Source organism: Chaetodon trifascialis, chromosome 20 (genome assembly GCF_039877785.1).
Source record: "Chaetodon trifascialis isolate fChaTrf1 chromosome 20, fChaTrf1.hap1, whole genome shotgun sequence".
Classification (NCBI taxonomy): Eukaryota; Metazoa; Chordata; class Actinopteri; order Chaetodontiformes; family Chaetodontidae; genus Chaetodon; species Chaetodon trifascialis.
Genome location: NC_092075.1, coordinates 8,421,336 through 8,438,125, shown reverse-complemented (window position 1 = coordinate 8,438,125; position 16,790 = coordinate 8,421,336). Strand labels below are relative to the sequence as shown.

The window sequence follows — 16,790 nt, the reverse complement described above, 5'->3', positions numbered from 1 at the left end:
CACAGGCGTCCCACACATTGAATTAGTCAGTACTTAACCCTGACAGTTTCTTCTAGCCTCCTGTTTCTCCTCTAATTAGCATCCCTTCCTTGCCAGTAATTAAGTTGTCCCACAGCGGGGGCTTTTTACCACTAGGTAGGAGAAGGGAAGTGGCACGGACTCCCTCCCAAGATCAGCCCCTGTTGATTCTCCCAAACTTATACAGCTGTGAAATGCAGATCAACACCCAGTATCAGCACTGCTCCATTGACTGTAATTGCAGTGCAGCCCCAGGACAACATTGCGCTTTGTGTAATTGTGTCTGTGTCTATGTGTGTAAAAGAGAAAGATGCAGAGATAAAATGTAAATCCAATGTGAAGCAAGTTTTCCATCTTGCACTAATCCTGCAACATTAATACTCAGATTTGAAAGTCGTGTACAAGTCCTCATGTTTCAGTGCCTCAAATCACACAATACTCGCACACATTAAGTCTCTCATGTACCCAAAAAAAAAAAGTTTGAAAAGAAAAAAAAAAAATCACTAAATTGGTGCACAACAGTGACAGGCTTTGCTGGAATGTCAGCTTGCCTGATTGGCCGAGGCGAGCGTTCGAAAACCCAAGTGTTGGAAGTGATTACTGCTTCAGTCAGCAAATGGGAATTCACGTCGTCTGCCAGAGCATGAGGTGACAGCCAACGTCCTCCGTGGTGGCAGCATGTTCATGACTCATCTAATCAAAATTTTCACAATCACCTCGTAACAGTAGCACTTAGAAAACGCACAAGATGTATGTGCTTTACGGCAAAAATACTAATTTTTAAAGGACGCTGTGTTCAAGGGCTGGGTGGAAACCAAACATCCTGGACTCCAAGTTGTTCCAAGCACTACATACATGAGAAAGTTATTGTTTTTCCTATTTCGAGTGTCATTATTAATTGTTGCCTCTGTTATCACTCAGCATTTATCCTGACTCCACAACAACGTTTGTGCTCAAGAGACCGTCCCGTTAGCTTCTAATAAAATAAAATAAAAAGATGTCGTGTCATCTCACGTACACGGATGAATAAAAAGAGTGAAATAAAGTTTCATTTTCTTGGCTCTTTCCTTGTCAAAAGTCCTGGATGTTATTAAAAACACTTTGACAAATGAAAAACACGTGATTTTTGTGAAGCGCAGCGATGATGAGATGCAGAGAAGGCTTTATTGAAGGACGGCCTCTGTTTTTTGTTTGGGAGAGAGGGAGAGAGAAACACTTGGATACATGGTATCTGTGAGTCATCTGAGGCACTCCAATGCCGCTGTTAGGCAGCTCTTCCTCACCTTGACTACGACCTCACTGCCAGTGCACCTGTCTGCTCCCCCATTCCTTGTTTTGATACTGAACTCACCGGACCCCCTTCCATGTCTCTAGCACTTACATACATTTTTTCTATCACGCACTTTTAGCACCTTCCTGTCTCCCTGCTTAATGGCATCTCAGACCCCTCGATGTCTCTGTCCTCTTTCTACAGTCTGCCTCATTCCTCCTGACTTCCTGGCTGCCTCGCTCCTTCTCTTCCTCTGGCTACAGCCTGCTGAATTAAACATCGCAGCAGCCTCTCTCAGCGAATCTGCCGACTACATCAAATCCGCCTTCCCTCGCTCTATCCAATTACAGATGGCTCATCCAAACTAATTCAAGACCTGAGTCGGACAAATGTTACACCTTGTTTCTGTTAAAAACAAATCGGGCTCAGATCAGCACTGACACAGACGCACTGAACTCGTGACAGAGCGTGGCGTGTTTTTGTCATGTTTGTTCATTAAACAATTAGAAAAAAAAAAAAAAACACTGATTCAACAGGCGATGCTGTGCTCATTTCAAATTAAAAGAGAAATGATCGTTAAAAATTTGGAATAAAAGGTGAAGGGAGTCTCGAGCTGCTGGGCTATCTGTTTGATGAACAGTTTAAATTAGGGGCTGAATAAAAGAAGTTGTTTGCACATGCAAATTAGAGTTGTAGATTATTCATTCAAGGTTTAGTGCTGATCAAGTGGTTGTCTGTGGACTGATTATCGTTAGGAATAATTAAGATCATGAAGGAAATGTTCGGCTAGAGATCCACATAATGTGCTTCCAATAAATATAAGCATGTCAGACTTGTGAGAGCTTGCATTAAACAGTGGTTTGGTGTTGATATGGAGCTAGCTGGAGGGCAAAGGTACATTTCCATGTAATCTATATTACATGATGATTATTATGATCATACATTCGCTGGATATACATGTTTTACAGTGTTAAGGTTGAGCACCGAACAACCTCAAAAGGCACGTGCTTGAGGTGGAAACCAACTGGAAGACTGGACATTAAAAAACATCGCCTCTGCCACTTCTTACTTGTACTTGTGAGCATGTCAGTGGGTGCAAGCTAACTAGTAGCTTGCTCATCAGCAAAGATTTCTCCACTTTTTCTCGAGCTATTTACGGGATGTGGTGCCAAGCAACACCTCATTTTTGTTTGTACCAGCAGTCCAAGCGAGGAATATTCTTAGATTTAAAGCTAAAACTAAACAGTTAAGTTAACAAATCTGTTAAGTTAACATTTTCAACTTTTGACCTTGCATTTCTTTTCGTATTGCAGGACCATCAGTATATAACGTATATAACATTATCTAACTCTCAGCAAAAAGACAAATAAGTGTATATCTCAAACTATTTCTTTACAGAATCCACCCAGCGAGGAAGCTTGGAATACACTATCAACCACAGCAAACACTCGTTTGTTTGAACTGACCAAATAGAACGACAAAATCCACTGGCACAAAATAAAAATAATCTTAAAAGACCTCAATCACCCCAACAACAGACCCCTCACTCTGCCCGGCCAGGGAGGCCTGAAGGCCAAGACAGAGAGGATGAGGAGGAGTTTCTTCCCTCTATTCAGGTCCTGAACCAGCGTCTTTACACACACACACACACACACACACACACACACACACACACACACACACACACACACCATTTATAATCCATCTACCCGCCATGTATCACTGCCACACAGACGCCACCTTATATTGCATACATTATTATGCACTGGTTATGTTTTTTCAGCGTCCTGGAACTCACTACTGCTTATATAAAGCCTGGTTATATTGTTTCACTGTTTCATTTTCCTGAAACACCCACTCACGTTGAAAATCATTGCAGATTATACTGTTCATTGTTCCTCCATTCATTTTTTTTTTGGTCTATTTTATATATTTCCATTTCAGTTAATGTATTTTCTTGATTTGTGGTATTCGCCTAAGAACTCTATGATCTGAGTTATAAATTCAAAATATAACCTCTCTTCCAAACACATGATTGAGGGTTTATGTTACTTGCATTGAGTGAAAACTCAAGATGCCCATGTTCTTGTAGCTATCCATTGTATCAGTTTTGTCATTGTCATTTTAAGCACAGCTCTGCAGAAGCTGGCTATGACAGTCGCCAAGAGGCCTTTTACTTGACTTCTTAGCTTGCTACCGATTAGCTTCAGAAACCATGTAATGTTTAGTTTTGCGTGGGGAAATCAGTTGATGCAACATTACTCAAATGAAAAGCGGCTTTTACTGCTGCCTGGTCCTAAGAGACCGCAGTGGAATGAAGTGAGACAGAAATAAATGCCAGCAAGGATAAACTGAGATATTACTGAAGCTAATATCTCCCAGTTTTTGTGCAACACAAAGCAACCGTCTCAGATGAGGAGATGCAGATGCTTACTAATATACAGTGTAATATCAGAATGAAAATCACAGTGTGGATATTTCTCTCTTTGAACAGAGCTATAGCAACTTTGGTAACATATTTATGTACATGTAATCTCCAAAGGTTTTAATAGATAAAAAATAAAATAAATGTACACTGCCTTTGCTTTTATCTTAAAAAGTGCAGTAAAACATACAACGGCTAAATTGCTCTTTTTAAATGAGTCTGCTACTTGGTTTATACATTATATTATCATATTTACGAACTGTACGTGTTTTAACTGATTCTGTCCCCACTTTCCATGAATGATCCTGAAATTGTTTTTGTTTGGCTTTTTTAATTCCAGTCCCAGTGGCTCTGTTTTTGTTATTACCATTTCATTTCCAAGTATTCGTTTTCCATAGGTCATTCAAAACCTTGGATCTGATTTGAGGTCTTGATGAGCCCCGGTCCAATGACATGAGTAGCTCTATCAACCCTCTCTATTCATTCACTTCAGCGTGCCTTTTTTAAAGTGTGATCAATCAGAGCTATTCATTGTCATAAATATTTTTATTCTAAATAACAACCCCCCATCTCGCTTCTTTGATTACAGTGCAATGCTGATTTGAGGCCTTTAAAATGCATTAATGGCGACCAGATTTGCATTTATATTGGTTTTTCTCTCAGGCACACAAGAACCTGAGATAGAGCTCTGCGAACAAAGACCAAAGAGAGAACACGCATCATCTGAAACACATTCGACCCCATAATAGAGTACAAGCAACAGAACCAGAGATGCTGGTGTGAGCAAAACAGGCCATCGAATTTCACCACTAACTGAAACACACACTGACACACATTATTCAGCTGCAGGTCTGATACAAGAGCTTTATGCAGCCAGCAGTGAAAGTGGCTTTCTTGCGACTGATGAATACCATAGAGGAAATGTACACCTATGCATACAATAACAGAAGAAGAAAAGACAAAAAAAGGAAAAGAATTCAGCTTGAAGATTTCCAACAGAGGTGACACAGTGGTGATGCTTATTTGGAGGAAACATGCTCCAATGATTTTTTTTAAGGGACATAAGTCTAGAGGGAGAGGATAATTGCTGCCTTGTGGTGTGTCTTTCCCTTTCAAGCGACTGTGACCTTTTCAGAGCACTAGACAAGAGGCTGGCACTTCCTAAATCTGTGTTTATTCTTCAAATTAGGCAGAGTGCCCATGTTATTAAAGATGGGGCAGATTTGTTTGTTGCTGATCAGGTTGGCACTGTCCATGCAGCGTGCCTCCGAGGTAATCTCTCTTGATAAGAGAACCCGAAAGGAATGGATGCTTTGTCTCTCTGCAAATCTGATTCAACCACTTTCCACCACTAAATCGTCGAGGCAGAGAAAGTCCCCGGGGAAATTTACAAAGCGATTCAGTTCTCATTGCTGGTTAGAGTAGAGCACGGCTGGGCAATCATGTGGCAGGAGGACCGAGGGTATGTATGATTTCATTCCAGCCAAACACTACACCAGCTGATGTCACTGATTTCCTCCTACTCTCTGGTTGAAGATGTGCTAATCACTGAAATTAACTGGTGTTCCAAGATGGAATAAAAATCCTTGGAAAACATTTGGATCTCATGGGGAACGTTTCACACCCTTTCCAAAAATACTGTATATGATTATTCACTAAATATGTATCCCTTGCTGAAATGTAGCTTTCATTTAGTTGACTTATTAGTCATACAGTACTGCCCTGTCTTACACGGAGTTTGCTGTCTTTTGCAGTAATGGATATGCTCAAAGGCATTATTTGAGGGAAATCACTCAGAACACAGCACCAAAAGTAAAAGGAATCTATCAAGCTTAACTTTGCCTGACAGTTCTGCGGACATCTGACAGATGCAAGTGTGGATTGCTGATTGTCGTCATTTAAGTTCTAATGAGAAATAAATTTCACTCTCTTCATGCAGGATTATAATTGTCTTGTCATGGGGAAAGGGACATCTAGCACTGATGGCTGAATTTGATGCCACTAATGGTCTGTTAAGAGGGAGAAACAACAGGAGCCACCTGGGCCCAGAAATGTTCCCAGCAGCACCCAACATGCAAACACACACTCTCCGTTTTAATAAATCACTGCAGCATCAGAGACAGCACTCGCAACTGCACAGTGTCTGTGGGAAGCGGCTTCAGAAGATCTGCCTCTGAGATTCATGTCTCTGTGCAACATCCTCCTCTGTCAAGTTACACATTATGCAAATGCATTGTTTACTGTTCATGTGACAATATCAAGGCATGGAAGCCAGTGGGGACCAGGGGCTGTGGCAAGTTACCAAGAGAGACGGAGGCGAGAGAGAGAACAAACTCTGCCAAAGAAATGTGGCATATGACTCTCTTACCCTGTCTCAGTCTCTCTACTTCTGAGTGAGCAGACTGCAGACGGATGCAGAGAAATCAAAGCACATAATTCTGAGAAAGAGGTTTTCCAGCCGTCTGATTTCTCTACCTCTACCTCGGTAGGTGATATACAGTATGAGGAGCTGAACGAGAAAAATGTAAGGTGGAAAATATAAACCGTGCTGCAATTATTGAATTCCAAAGTGTATTATATGGTCACAAGTACAGATACACGTATATAATCGGCAGAAATCGATGATCGGCGGCTTCAAGAGTATTTGTAATGGTCGTAATTTAGGATACAATTGAGGGTAACACTTTATATGAATGTACACATATTGAACGTTAACTAGCTGCGTATGAGCTTCATGATAGTAGCATATTGCCTATTATAAAGAATATATCAATGCCTTATTCTACATGACTGTATCTAACTATTAGGCCCATAACTATAATGACTAATCAGACTGCTAATAAGTTGCTAATAAGCAACTAGTTAATAGTCAATGTGTGTACTGTATAATATGTATAATATATGTGTAACAGTACCGTATTTGAAGATGCTAGAATGTAAATTCATACTGTACATGTGAAACTGAAAAGTAGGGAAACAGATGGATTTCTCGGCCGCATGATTTATGCCTTGTAGCTTAATGTGACTATACCGCCACGCACCGTTTAATGTAACAAGAAGTGCACAACATATTTGGTTAATCAATATCCAGTTAAAATGGTCTGGGGTCCAATTTGGCAAAGTGAAACTTGTTGTTCGACTTATAGAGCTAATGTAAATGGGTTTTATACAGCTGCTAAATGGTATTGTTTCTCCACTGTTAAATGAGGACTCCAGTTTTACACATTATGATCCATTTACCTGTGCTAAACTGCTGTTCAGTGTAACAATAGAGAGGTCATTAAGGTTATCCTGGCTTGAGTTCAGAGACTGTATTACAAGCAAACACAGAAATGCATTTCAATTGCATTATGGGAAATGTAGGATTCAGTATTTTTGGATTTTGATCAAGATATCTTGATCTCCACTGTCCCGATTTTGCCTATTCTTTTGAAATCGGCCTCTCGCAACTCTCCCGACTTTATGGAAGCGCAATAGTAAACTGCTTGAGACCCCTTTAATTGTTCAAATTTGTCCAAAGATTGTATCTGTTATTAACAAGCTGACTAATACCGTACCAGTGTGCAAATATCTGTTATTCTATAATAAGATCCTAAAGCTATTGTGCTTTTTTGTTTATTTTCATCTTTTGAAGAGAAAGCGAAGTCTGGAAAAGTGAAGCTATATTATGAATATTATGTTTATTATTTCATGTGACGCTGGGAACAAAATTCGTCCAAAAAAGACACTTGAGTAATTGCAACAGGAGCAAAAGTGCTCGTACTTCATTAATATAAGAAAAAGGAGTCCACAGCGCTCGGAGTGGCTGCCAGTAAATATCAAAAATGCACACTTGATAGGTTAAAAATGTACACAGTGCAGCTTTTTGCAACTAAAATCTCAACAAAGAAAAACCATTAAAACGGACGGACCCTTATAAAGCCCATGCGACATCAGTACACAGGCTGAAAGTGAACTCACCTATAAATTTTATATCTGGTCGTAAATCCTTGGCGGAATCTTTCCACAAAGGACAGATAACTCCGAGAGTGGTGGAAAGGTCCACGGTCAGAGATGAGCCAGTCATATTGCTTGGTGACATGTTGTTCAGTGGCCAATGGGTCCTGGCGGGAAGACTGAACTGTTATATGGTCCCATATAAACAGGAAGCAGATGACCTCAATAAACCTCCAGTTCATGCTTTTTTTTAAGCCGCTCTCTGTTCATTCTCGCTCCATAATGTGGAGACCTGATGGGAGAGAAAAGAAGAGGGAAGGAGGGAGGGAGACAGAAAAAGAGAGCTGTTACATGACACAGTCTATTTTAGCAGCATGAGAAGATGTCATAGAGTTAGGTTAATTGTGTCGTACTGAACAAATAAGATAGTGCCCTTGTCATTGTGACTTTACTGTGACATGATGTGTGTTTATTTTCTGCTGTTTCTCCGATTCTCCGATTGCTCACCCTTCATGCCTCCCTGGAGTTTTTTAGAAAGCCACACAGATTGAGCCTCTCCATACAAGAACTGTTACCCTTTTGCAGATGAGCGTGAAGTACATCATCGGCTTTGTGGCTGTCTTTTTTTTTTTTTTTTTTTTTTAAAGCTAATTGGTGTCATGATAAGTTCTGACAAGGTTAGGAGATGGCTTTATGATATGTTATGACATCCAGCCATTAATGTAGAAGAAAACCATCTCCCTTTACCCAGTGGTGTCAATTATTGCTGGAGGAAACCTTCAACTATTGACTTGTGACTTCATGAATTGTTAAAAGTATTGTGGTGCAAAATGTCTTTTTCATCAAATATAAATAGGAATTCAAATTGATTCTATGAAAGCTGTGAGGGATGGTTAATACAATTGTATTACTGCCCTGAGAATCACACAATGGTATTGTAATACTGAATATGAAGCTGTGCTCTATAAATATTTTAGACTGGACACACAGAGCAGATCTAAACAAGGCCAGATTTATGGTGTGTCTTTATTTAAAAAATCTTAGAGGCAGCAGATAAAATACACTTTAAATAAAATACTAAAGCTGCCTTGATTGGGCAATGCTAAGAATACAGTTGTATGATTAGTATTCTAATATATATATATAATACAGTATGGCATGTACAGCACAGCATAATGGAAAAAAATGAACAAAAAATCTTGAAAACATTTTCACGTTTCAAACAGAACATTAAAATGCCACACTTCGTCATTGTGCGTTCACTGCGAACATTATTATCCACTTGGCAGAGAAATTATGTCTCTTAGTTACTGATAAGGAAACGATTTTCATCAGTAATTGCATTTAAGAACTTTGGCCTCTGGCCGTGGAGCACCCAACAGCGTGCTATCAAGTACTAGTGAATGCAAGAATTTTTCACCCTTTCATGGTTTATTAGACAATAACACATCATAAAAGAGCAGGGAAAATTTAATGGGCCTAATCTTTCCCTGTTAAATAGATGATGAACTACTTGATTGCAAAAGTTAAAGACATCACAGTGGCATACTTTAAGGGAGATTTTTCTCTGTCTGTCACATTATAGTTTAAATGAGTGTGTCAGTATTCAGTGACAACTTAAATTAATTCTGCATTTTATTATTTTAGCACTTTTTCACCTCCTTGCAAACAGACCAGGAATAACCCAGCGTAATTTCAATATCTCAACTTGTGGAACTAATTATAATTATACTGCCAGATTTGAAGTATAATCAGTTCAACTGAAACAATTTCAACTATAAACCGAGAATGCTAGATTTCAGCTCTAATTGTTAATTTGATGGAAGAAAAACTAGTCCTCTTTTCCCGCCATCAAACAGATACCAGGTGACAATGTCAAAATACGACAGTGTTCTTAACAGGCCTTATTATCAGTGCTGTGGAGGTTCCGGGAGAAGTGCCTCCACTCTTAATTTATGCCTCCAACAGCAGTGATATAGCTGTTTGTAATTCCGAAAGCAAATCTTTGCTTAGGATTGCTTCATCTTCCCTATTAGTTTTATCAATTAAATATTCTAAACACCATATGGTATGGTGCTATTATTTGAGGTAAAGTAACAACGCAGGCAGGCTGCAGATTTTTTTTTTTTCTCTAGGATTGCAAAGGCATGACCCGCCTCACTCTATCTCTGATTGGCTTATTCTGATATTCTTACCCTAACCATCTCCTCATACATAGAACTGACCGACCCAACCAACTAAGGCAAGGTGTACTAGGCACTCAGAGGCAGAGTAGGGAAGGTCATGCTTTTACCAACAGTATGCAGCACACTATTAAATGATGCATATCAGAGGGGATTTATGAGTGGGTATGTGCAGCAGCAACTGAAAATATGCTGCAATCCTGCCTATACCCTGCACTGCACCACTCTTAATTATTTCAGACAACTTTGAGCTTGGCTGTCAAAATGAAACAATATCTGATAGAAAAGAAAAGCTCAAGGTGGGATCAGACTTTAAACACCTTGGAATCATCCTAGATCAAAATCTGTCATTAAAAAGGTAGTTAGTACCATTAAATTAAACCTAAGATCATCCTGAACGACAGAGGCAGCCAGCCAACCTGTTTATGCGTGTTATGATCTTTTCCCACGTAAAGTAGTATTCTGTTTTACAAGCAAGCATGAGAACTCTGAAACCATTTGAGTCCCTTTACAAACAGACATTAAAAACACTTGACCAAAAGGTCAATAGCCAGTTCCATTGCCTTACAATACAAAAGCACAACTTATTCAATTTAGATAGTTTGAAGCATTTTGCAGATGCTTGCCTCATCTTTAAGGTCTTACATGGCCTTGCCCCACCCCCATCGAGCCAGCTCATAAAGGGTCTTCTCAGTCATAGCCACCCACTGCCAGAGTGGTCTACCTCTTGAAAAAAGCAAGATCAATAATTAACCTTTGAACATAAACGCCTCATATGACTTAAAGCAAACCAAACTTGCAATCATGAGTAATTACTACCTCATCCTTCTACTCATATTTCTGTTATTTCTATAATCATGTTTTGTACTGTAGCCCTTGTTGAAGCATTGTATTGCTGACATTAGACACTGATTTGTGACAACCTGCCCAGGAAATATGGGTGAAAATTAGCTCAATTAGCTAACTCTGGCACATTTAAATTGATGTGTAAAATGAAGTGTTGATTAATGTGCATTCCCCCTGGTAAATAAATAAACAATAAATGCTGAGCCGGGGATGGATAATGATATGCTTTTGTTCAAAATGGAGCTTCAACGTTTATGAATATTGAAACGATGAAATTGAGCAAATGTGTCATTGAATGAATGTATCTGAAAATGATACCAAGTGGTTTCATAATGGCTAAATAAATAAAAATAATAGCTAAAATTAAAATAGCTGTAATTAGCGGGGTTCAAGCACTATGTGCTGATGTGTGGTGAAGATGACGTTTGCGAGGACAATAACTTGTCTTCTTAGCATTTTTAAAGCTGAGGAGTGTTTGTAAGTCAGCGCTGGAAGTGGATGTGGCTTATTGAAATACACGTATGTTACTACATAATTATGTGTTCATGGATGCAAAAGCTATCATTATCCACATAAGCCTTTAATACTGACCATTTTTAAAGTGCAGCAGTGACTTTAAACAGTTAATTAGCTAATCCGCTGATTGCAGTAAATTACTACACTTGTTGACAATAGAGTGTGAAATCTTAATGAAATCTTCTGTCAGCATTTTACAACGTAATATGAACAAGGCTGAATGGTGCTTTCTGGGACTGTTTAGAAATACAAAAGAAATGATCAATCATGACCACATTTTCATATTTAAATAATAATTTGAAATGATCATTTAGCACATTACAGTACATGGTGGCAGATCTTTATGGTGGCTTTTAGGGGTTTATCACCAGCCAAGGTTTGCAGGATGGGACCATTCACACAATTTACCATTACATGCCCTTAAAAATCTCCAATTTATTACATTCATTACTAAAAACCTGACTCTTATGTTCACTTATTAAATTAAACACTGAACGCTAAAGTTAGTGTGTGCAATATCAGTTCTGCAGTTGACCCGGAGGCTTAGTTGTTTCTACCACCAGGAGCATCTGAATCCTCCTGCAGTGAGTACATTTTGATTCATAGAGCCACATTATCAGAGTAAATCTTTTGTGCTTCTTTGCATAAGCTACATTTCTGTCTTGTGTTACCATGAAATGCCAAATTTTCTGGTTGCTTGCTTTGTGAGTTTTGCCACTGAACATTAACACACTTAAAAAAAAAAGGGACTCTGATTCATCAAACAGCACCAAGAGATAAAGAGGAATACTGGACAAATATGAGTCATCGCGGCCACTTGTTATCTCTCATGATGACATGGATGTTGTCATCTTTTTGTGATGTGTATTTTTTTTCTCAGTATTGAAAGATCCCATTTGTCTTGACGATGAGAATTATGATAAAGAAATGATATAAAGACAAAAGATAGTGGTGAAAAATGTGCGGAAAGGGTTTTGTTTTGTAGTGAGAAAACGCGTCGTTATTAGAAGAAAGGCTGATGGATTTATCAAAATGAATGTACTGCAAGCTCACCTCACAATCTGAGGGCTCCACTTTACTGAATCAATACACACCGTTGCAAAACACTGTTCACATGGAGTGGGATGATGGACCTTTGGTATTTTGGGGGTTGGAGCCATGTGGTGCAGTGCATCAGCTGCACAGCTGGAGAGAGGCTGCGATTAGGAATCACATACACTCTTATAGTTCCCTTTAGAAGATGCAGACTCTGCACCACACTGCTAGTTCAGATTAAATAGTCGGGAACATTCGCAACACGAAATAGTAACTCGAGAATACACTGAAGTTTAAGTGCTGATTCACCAAGACCAACATGCAGCACTGTAAATAAGGCAGGTGATGTTAAATTAGCTTGGGAGGAGATAACACATTTGGTTGATAATTGTTGACCAGGTCCTATGAGAACTGGTGTCCGATGTAGGAAACAGTTCAATGCCACCACAAGGAGAGCCAAATAATTTGGCAGAGAACCGCAGGGACAGTTTAACAACTGGATGAGGGCCATCCACCATGGACAGTCCCTCGCTGGTACTGAGGATTTGACTGCATCTGCAAAGCCAGCTCAAAGTGTAAAAGGTTTTCGTGTTGGAGGATGGCATTTGGAGATACACTCATAGCTCCACCAAGTCTCTAATTGGCCGCAATGTTGATGTTTTGGGAGGAAATCTGGGGATTTTGGGAGTGCTATTAATGACATCAGCGACTGTATCTTTCAGGTGAGAAACTGCAAACAAGTAAAGTTGACAAAACGCTGTGGATTTGATGAGACTTTTTTAAGTTGTGCTGACGTCGGACAAAGTTTCCACCTGTTAGTTCTGAAAAACGATGCACAGAGGGAAATCAGACTTCATAAGGAAACACATTTTCTGCATGTTTTCAGAAAATCCAGGTGCTACACATGAAGAGCTGCGGCAGCCGGTACCACACCTACACCAAGGTCAGAGTAGGTTAGGGAAAGAGGAGCAGAGCTGCATTGAAAGGATGATGGCGCTCAGTTCTTCTGATTCACTGAAGTGCATTTGATATGTTCAAAAAGGAAATGGTTCCCTCTGAATGGGATGCCTAAAGTCCATCTGAAATTAAATTGTATTTTGTTATCCGCTACAGCATACGTATCCGCTCTGTAACTCACTTGTGCTGTGTTCTCTTTTGAGAAAAAAAAAATCAGAAACCAAAAGGTCTATTTTCTGGTTTCTTGCATAAAGCAGTAGCGTCAGTGTTCTAGACGTCATACTGAGCCAGACAGCCGCCTGCTACAGAACACAAGAGCCACAGACTTTCAACAACAACCACATGAGCTTCCCCGCTAAAGCTTCCTTCCTATCCAACTTCTAAACACGAACATGAACATGTTTTGTCCGGCAAATTATCTTCTTGAATGAGTGAACAAGCAAACATTTACTGAGAAAGATGCACTGGCACACGTCCACCTAAGCATATGCTTTCTTATGCTCTTGTGGTCCATACTCTTCACTATCATTAACAACGCGCATGTCTTCCTCTGACATGCAGGCGACAGTGCAAGCCGGCTGAGATGAAAAAGAGCATTTCTGATGTTTCCCCAAAGACTTTTTTTTCCCTTCCTTTTAAAAATGAGAAAACCACTTGCAATACATTCACAGCAAGTTGACATGACTTATCTTTATACAAAAAGGGATGAGAAATGTGATTTCAGTTGGACTTTAAGGTCAACCTCACTGTGATGGAGAGAGTGATGCACACAGGAGCCTGTTGCTTTAAGAGAAAATGTTAGATGGCCGAGCCTGCAGACCAAACAACCAACATCACCCAGGGGATCTACCCTAGCTTCGCATTCATTTTTTTATTCTAAAAATTATGCATTTTATCAGAAAACCCAGTCAATCTAAGCAAAAACGTATGCACTAATTAAATGTATTGACAACTCCACCCTGAAATTTGCAAGGGCTGATCCAATCAATTCCTTTTAAAGCCTTAGTGCTCTTTTGATTACGCAACGAAAAATATTGCACCAAATATTGTGGACTCCACTGGACTCGATCAACCTCATGGCAATGTGTAATTTTTCAAACTCTCGCTCCGTACTGAGGTATTTGTGTCCAGCTGCTGTGTGAGATGAAACGCCCACAGATCCCAAATCTCACATGCATTTTTGATACCATTCCTGTTATTTGTGGAGTGGATTAGTGCGATAGAGAGAGGAAGAGACAGAGAGTAGATCACGTTACCCTTGAATAAGCAGGGTAAAAAGGGGAGGATGTCTGCTTCAGGAAATCACAAGACAGGACAAGGGAGGCTTGTTTTCTCCATCCTCTTTTTAAACAGCCTTATTCATGCCGCAACTCCTCCTCCATTCTGGTTCATTCAAGGGGATTCAATCTCCATTCTGGTCCCGTCACTAGCTTTGCCAATCAATTCCTCTCTCCCCTGTGTGGAGCCCTAAGTGTCCCTCTTTATTCTATAAAGTTCAAAAGAATGGGGAGGCTTGTTCTCCTTATTTGTATTCTCAATCCCAGAGAGGCAAGAGATCAGGGTAGAAAGGAGGCTTTTGCGGGGTACAGGTAGACTCAAGGGAATTAGAGGAGATGTACTGTCTTTCTACACTATCCATGTATCTGCTTGTGCATGACATCTGGTCACCAGTATGCAATATTCATACTTTCGACATTATTTGTCGATGGAACTCTATAAGCAAATGGAGTTTCCTCTCTGAACTGTTATCAGCACGGCTGCCTCAGAGCGAATTAATTCCCAGTGATATGGGTATAATGCACGAAGTGTAGCAAAACCTTTGACTTAAGGTAATGGATGGCTGGCAGCCTAAAAATGAATTTCTGTACTCCTCTGGGTTATTTTAGCCTCACAGTTTATATTAATATGACCTCAATGGAACCAATGGGTTATGTGAGACTGATGCAAGGGAATGACAGAATGATAAGAGAGAGAGGGAGTTGCATCTAAAGATGCCAAACCAGTGTCATCTGGATTCTGAGAATTATTATTGCACAGCTTACAGCCATGTCTGGAAAGGTGCGGTAATGGGCTGCCACTTGCAATTGCTGGGAAGCGACAGAGGAATGGGAAGGCCGGCCGTGGCTAACTTCGTTTGTACTGGATTCTTTTTTTTCCTCCTGAATCTCTCGCCTTGGTTGTGTCGTTTTTCTAAAAAGGACTGCAGAGGCACCCTGACCTTCAGAAAACATGGCTGAGCAAGCAACACTCTGTTTGATAATTAAATTCTCTGGTTGGTCAGCAACCAATCAGCTCAGCTCGGGGATCAATGGCTGATTTTAAAGAGCAAACTAATTCACTAATGGTCAGAGTTATTCCAATTTACCTGGCTGCTGAATTATTGTGTCTAAATCTATTCTGGGAGGAGAAGGATCAATGCAAGCCGGAGAGAGGAGCTGGTTGCATCTGTCATGTGAAGCAGTGCAAGGAGTGTGTTGTGAGGTTTATTTGATAGCTGCCCAGCTGAACAGCAGCAATGCGGGGGCGGTTTATGAGATGGTTCTAAACAGGGACCGTCTCTGTCATAAAGCAAACTAATTAATAAGGCGTCAGAGTCAGCATGAGAGCAAGCACTGTGGATGGCAAATGTAAAAGGTTTTTGGATGTATGATTTGGATAAATGAAGCACATTGGCTGACTGAGGGGGAACTGCATAGATTTAGTATAAAAATATAAAGAAAATACATTTGCCTTATGAGGGATTCTGCAGGGAATAAAAGCATTGTGAGAGTACGATCTTTTTTTTTTCTACGTAGAGCTCACCTTTTCATTACTGTTGTGAATGGAGAGAGCTTAATTGATTATCAGTTGCATATGTCTCTTTCCACATTAAGTGAAAGTAGTGATTTGCTCATATGTTAATCTCATTCTAGGAGAAGGTGTTTTGAGCTGATAGGAAAAACAGAGGGATTGTACCTCCTTTAGCCAGCATCAGAGTCCTTCACCAAAGAGAATGAGATGCTAGCTAGCACAGGCAAACTATTTGTCACCTCATCCACCACTGCTGCTTTATGCTACTGTGGCTGCGTTACAGATGAAGATTGATCATTTGTCAACTCGCAAATTGGCTTTCAAGTGCTTTCTCTAATTACTCTGTGGATTTATTGATGAGAAACCACTGACTGCTTTCCTTCGATTTACCTTGGTGGGCACCGTCTTTGTTTTGAATATGTTGTCTCTCACCTTCCTCTCCAAAGGCATTAGAGGGGCAACGAAAATGGGGCAAAATGCTCCAACCTTAGCAGATTTCGCATGCTACCTCTTGTTCTAAACGTTCCACTGAAACAATGTAAGATTAAAGGCAAAAACGCCAGAGCGAATTCCATTCCCTTAGCTGGTCACAGTGAAAATGCACCCAGAGGAGCCCCTGACATGAATAAGAGCCTGAACAGGAGTAGCTGGGAGGATGTAAATGACACTGTTCACACTGCAGTTCTTCCCTGCTCATGCATGTAAATGTCAAGTGATGTTATCCACTGTATGTTTCCACTGAATAGGCCCAAAAGGTCTAGACCAAAGGAAGGAACGTACAGGGAGAAAGAGTATGCCTCGGTGGAGGTCTAAA

The 16,790-nt window shown here is 40.1% G+C and overlaps 1 protein-coding gene across 1 annotated transcript in view; it reads right to left on the bottom strand.

Annotated features, from left to right (window-relative positions):
* brinp1 (bone morphogenetic protein/retinoic acid inducible neural-specific 1) overlaps nucleotides 1–16,790 on the bottom strand; it is a 112,227-nt gene that overhangs the window by 77,597 nt on the left and 17,840 nt on the right. Inside the window, exon 2 of the mRNA XM_070988533.1 lies at nucleotides 7,674–7,941. Coding sequence (XP_070844634.1) covers nucleotides 7,674–7,891 — 218 coding nt within the window. The 5' untranslated portion in view covers nucleotides 7,892–7,941. The remainder of the gene's footprint in view (nucleotides 1–7,673; nucleotides 7,942–16,790) is intronic.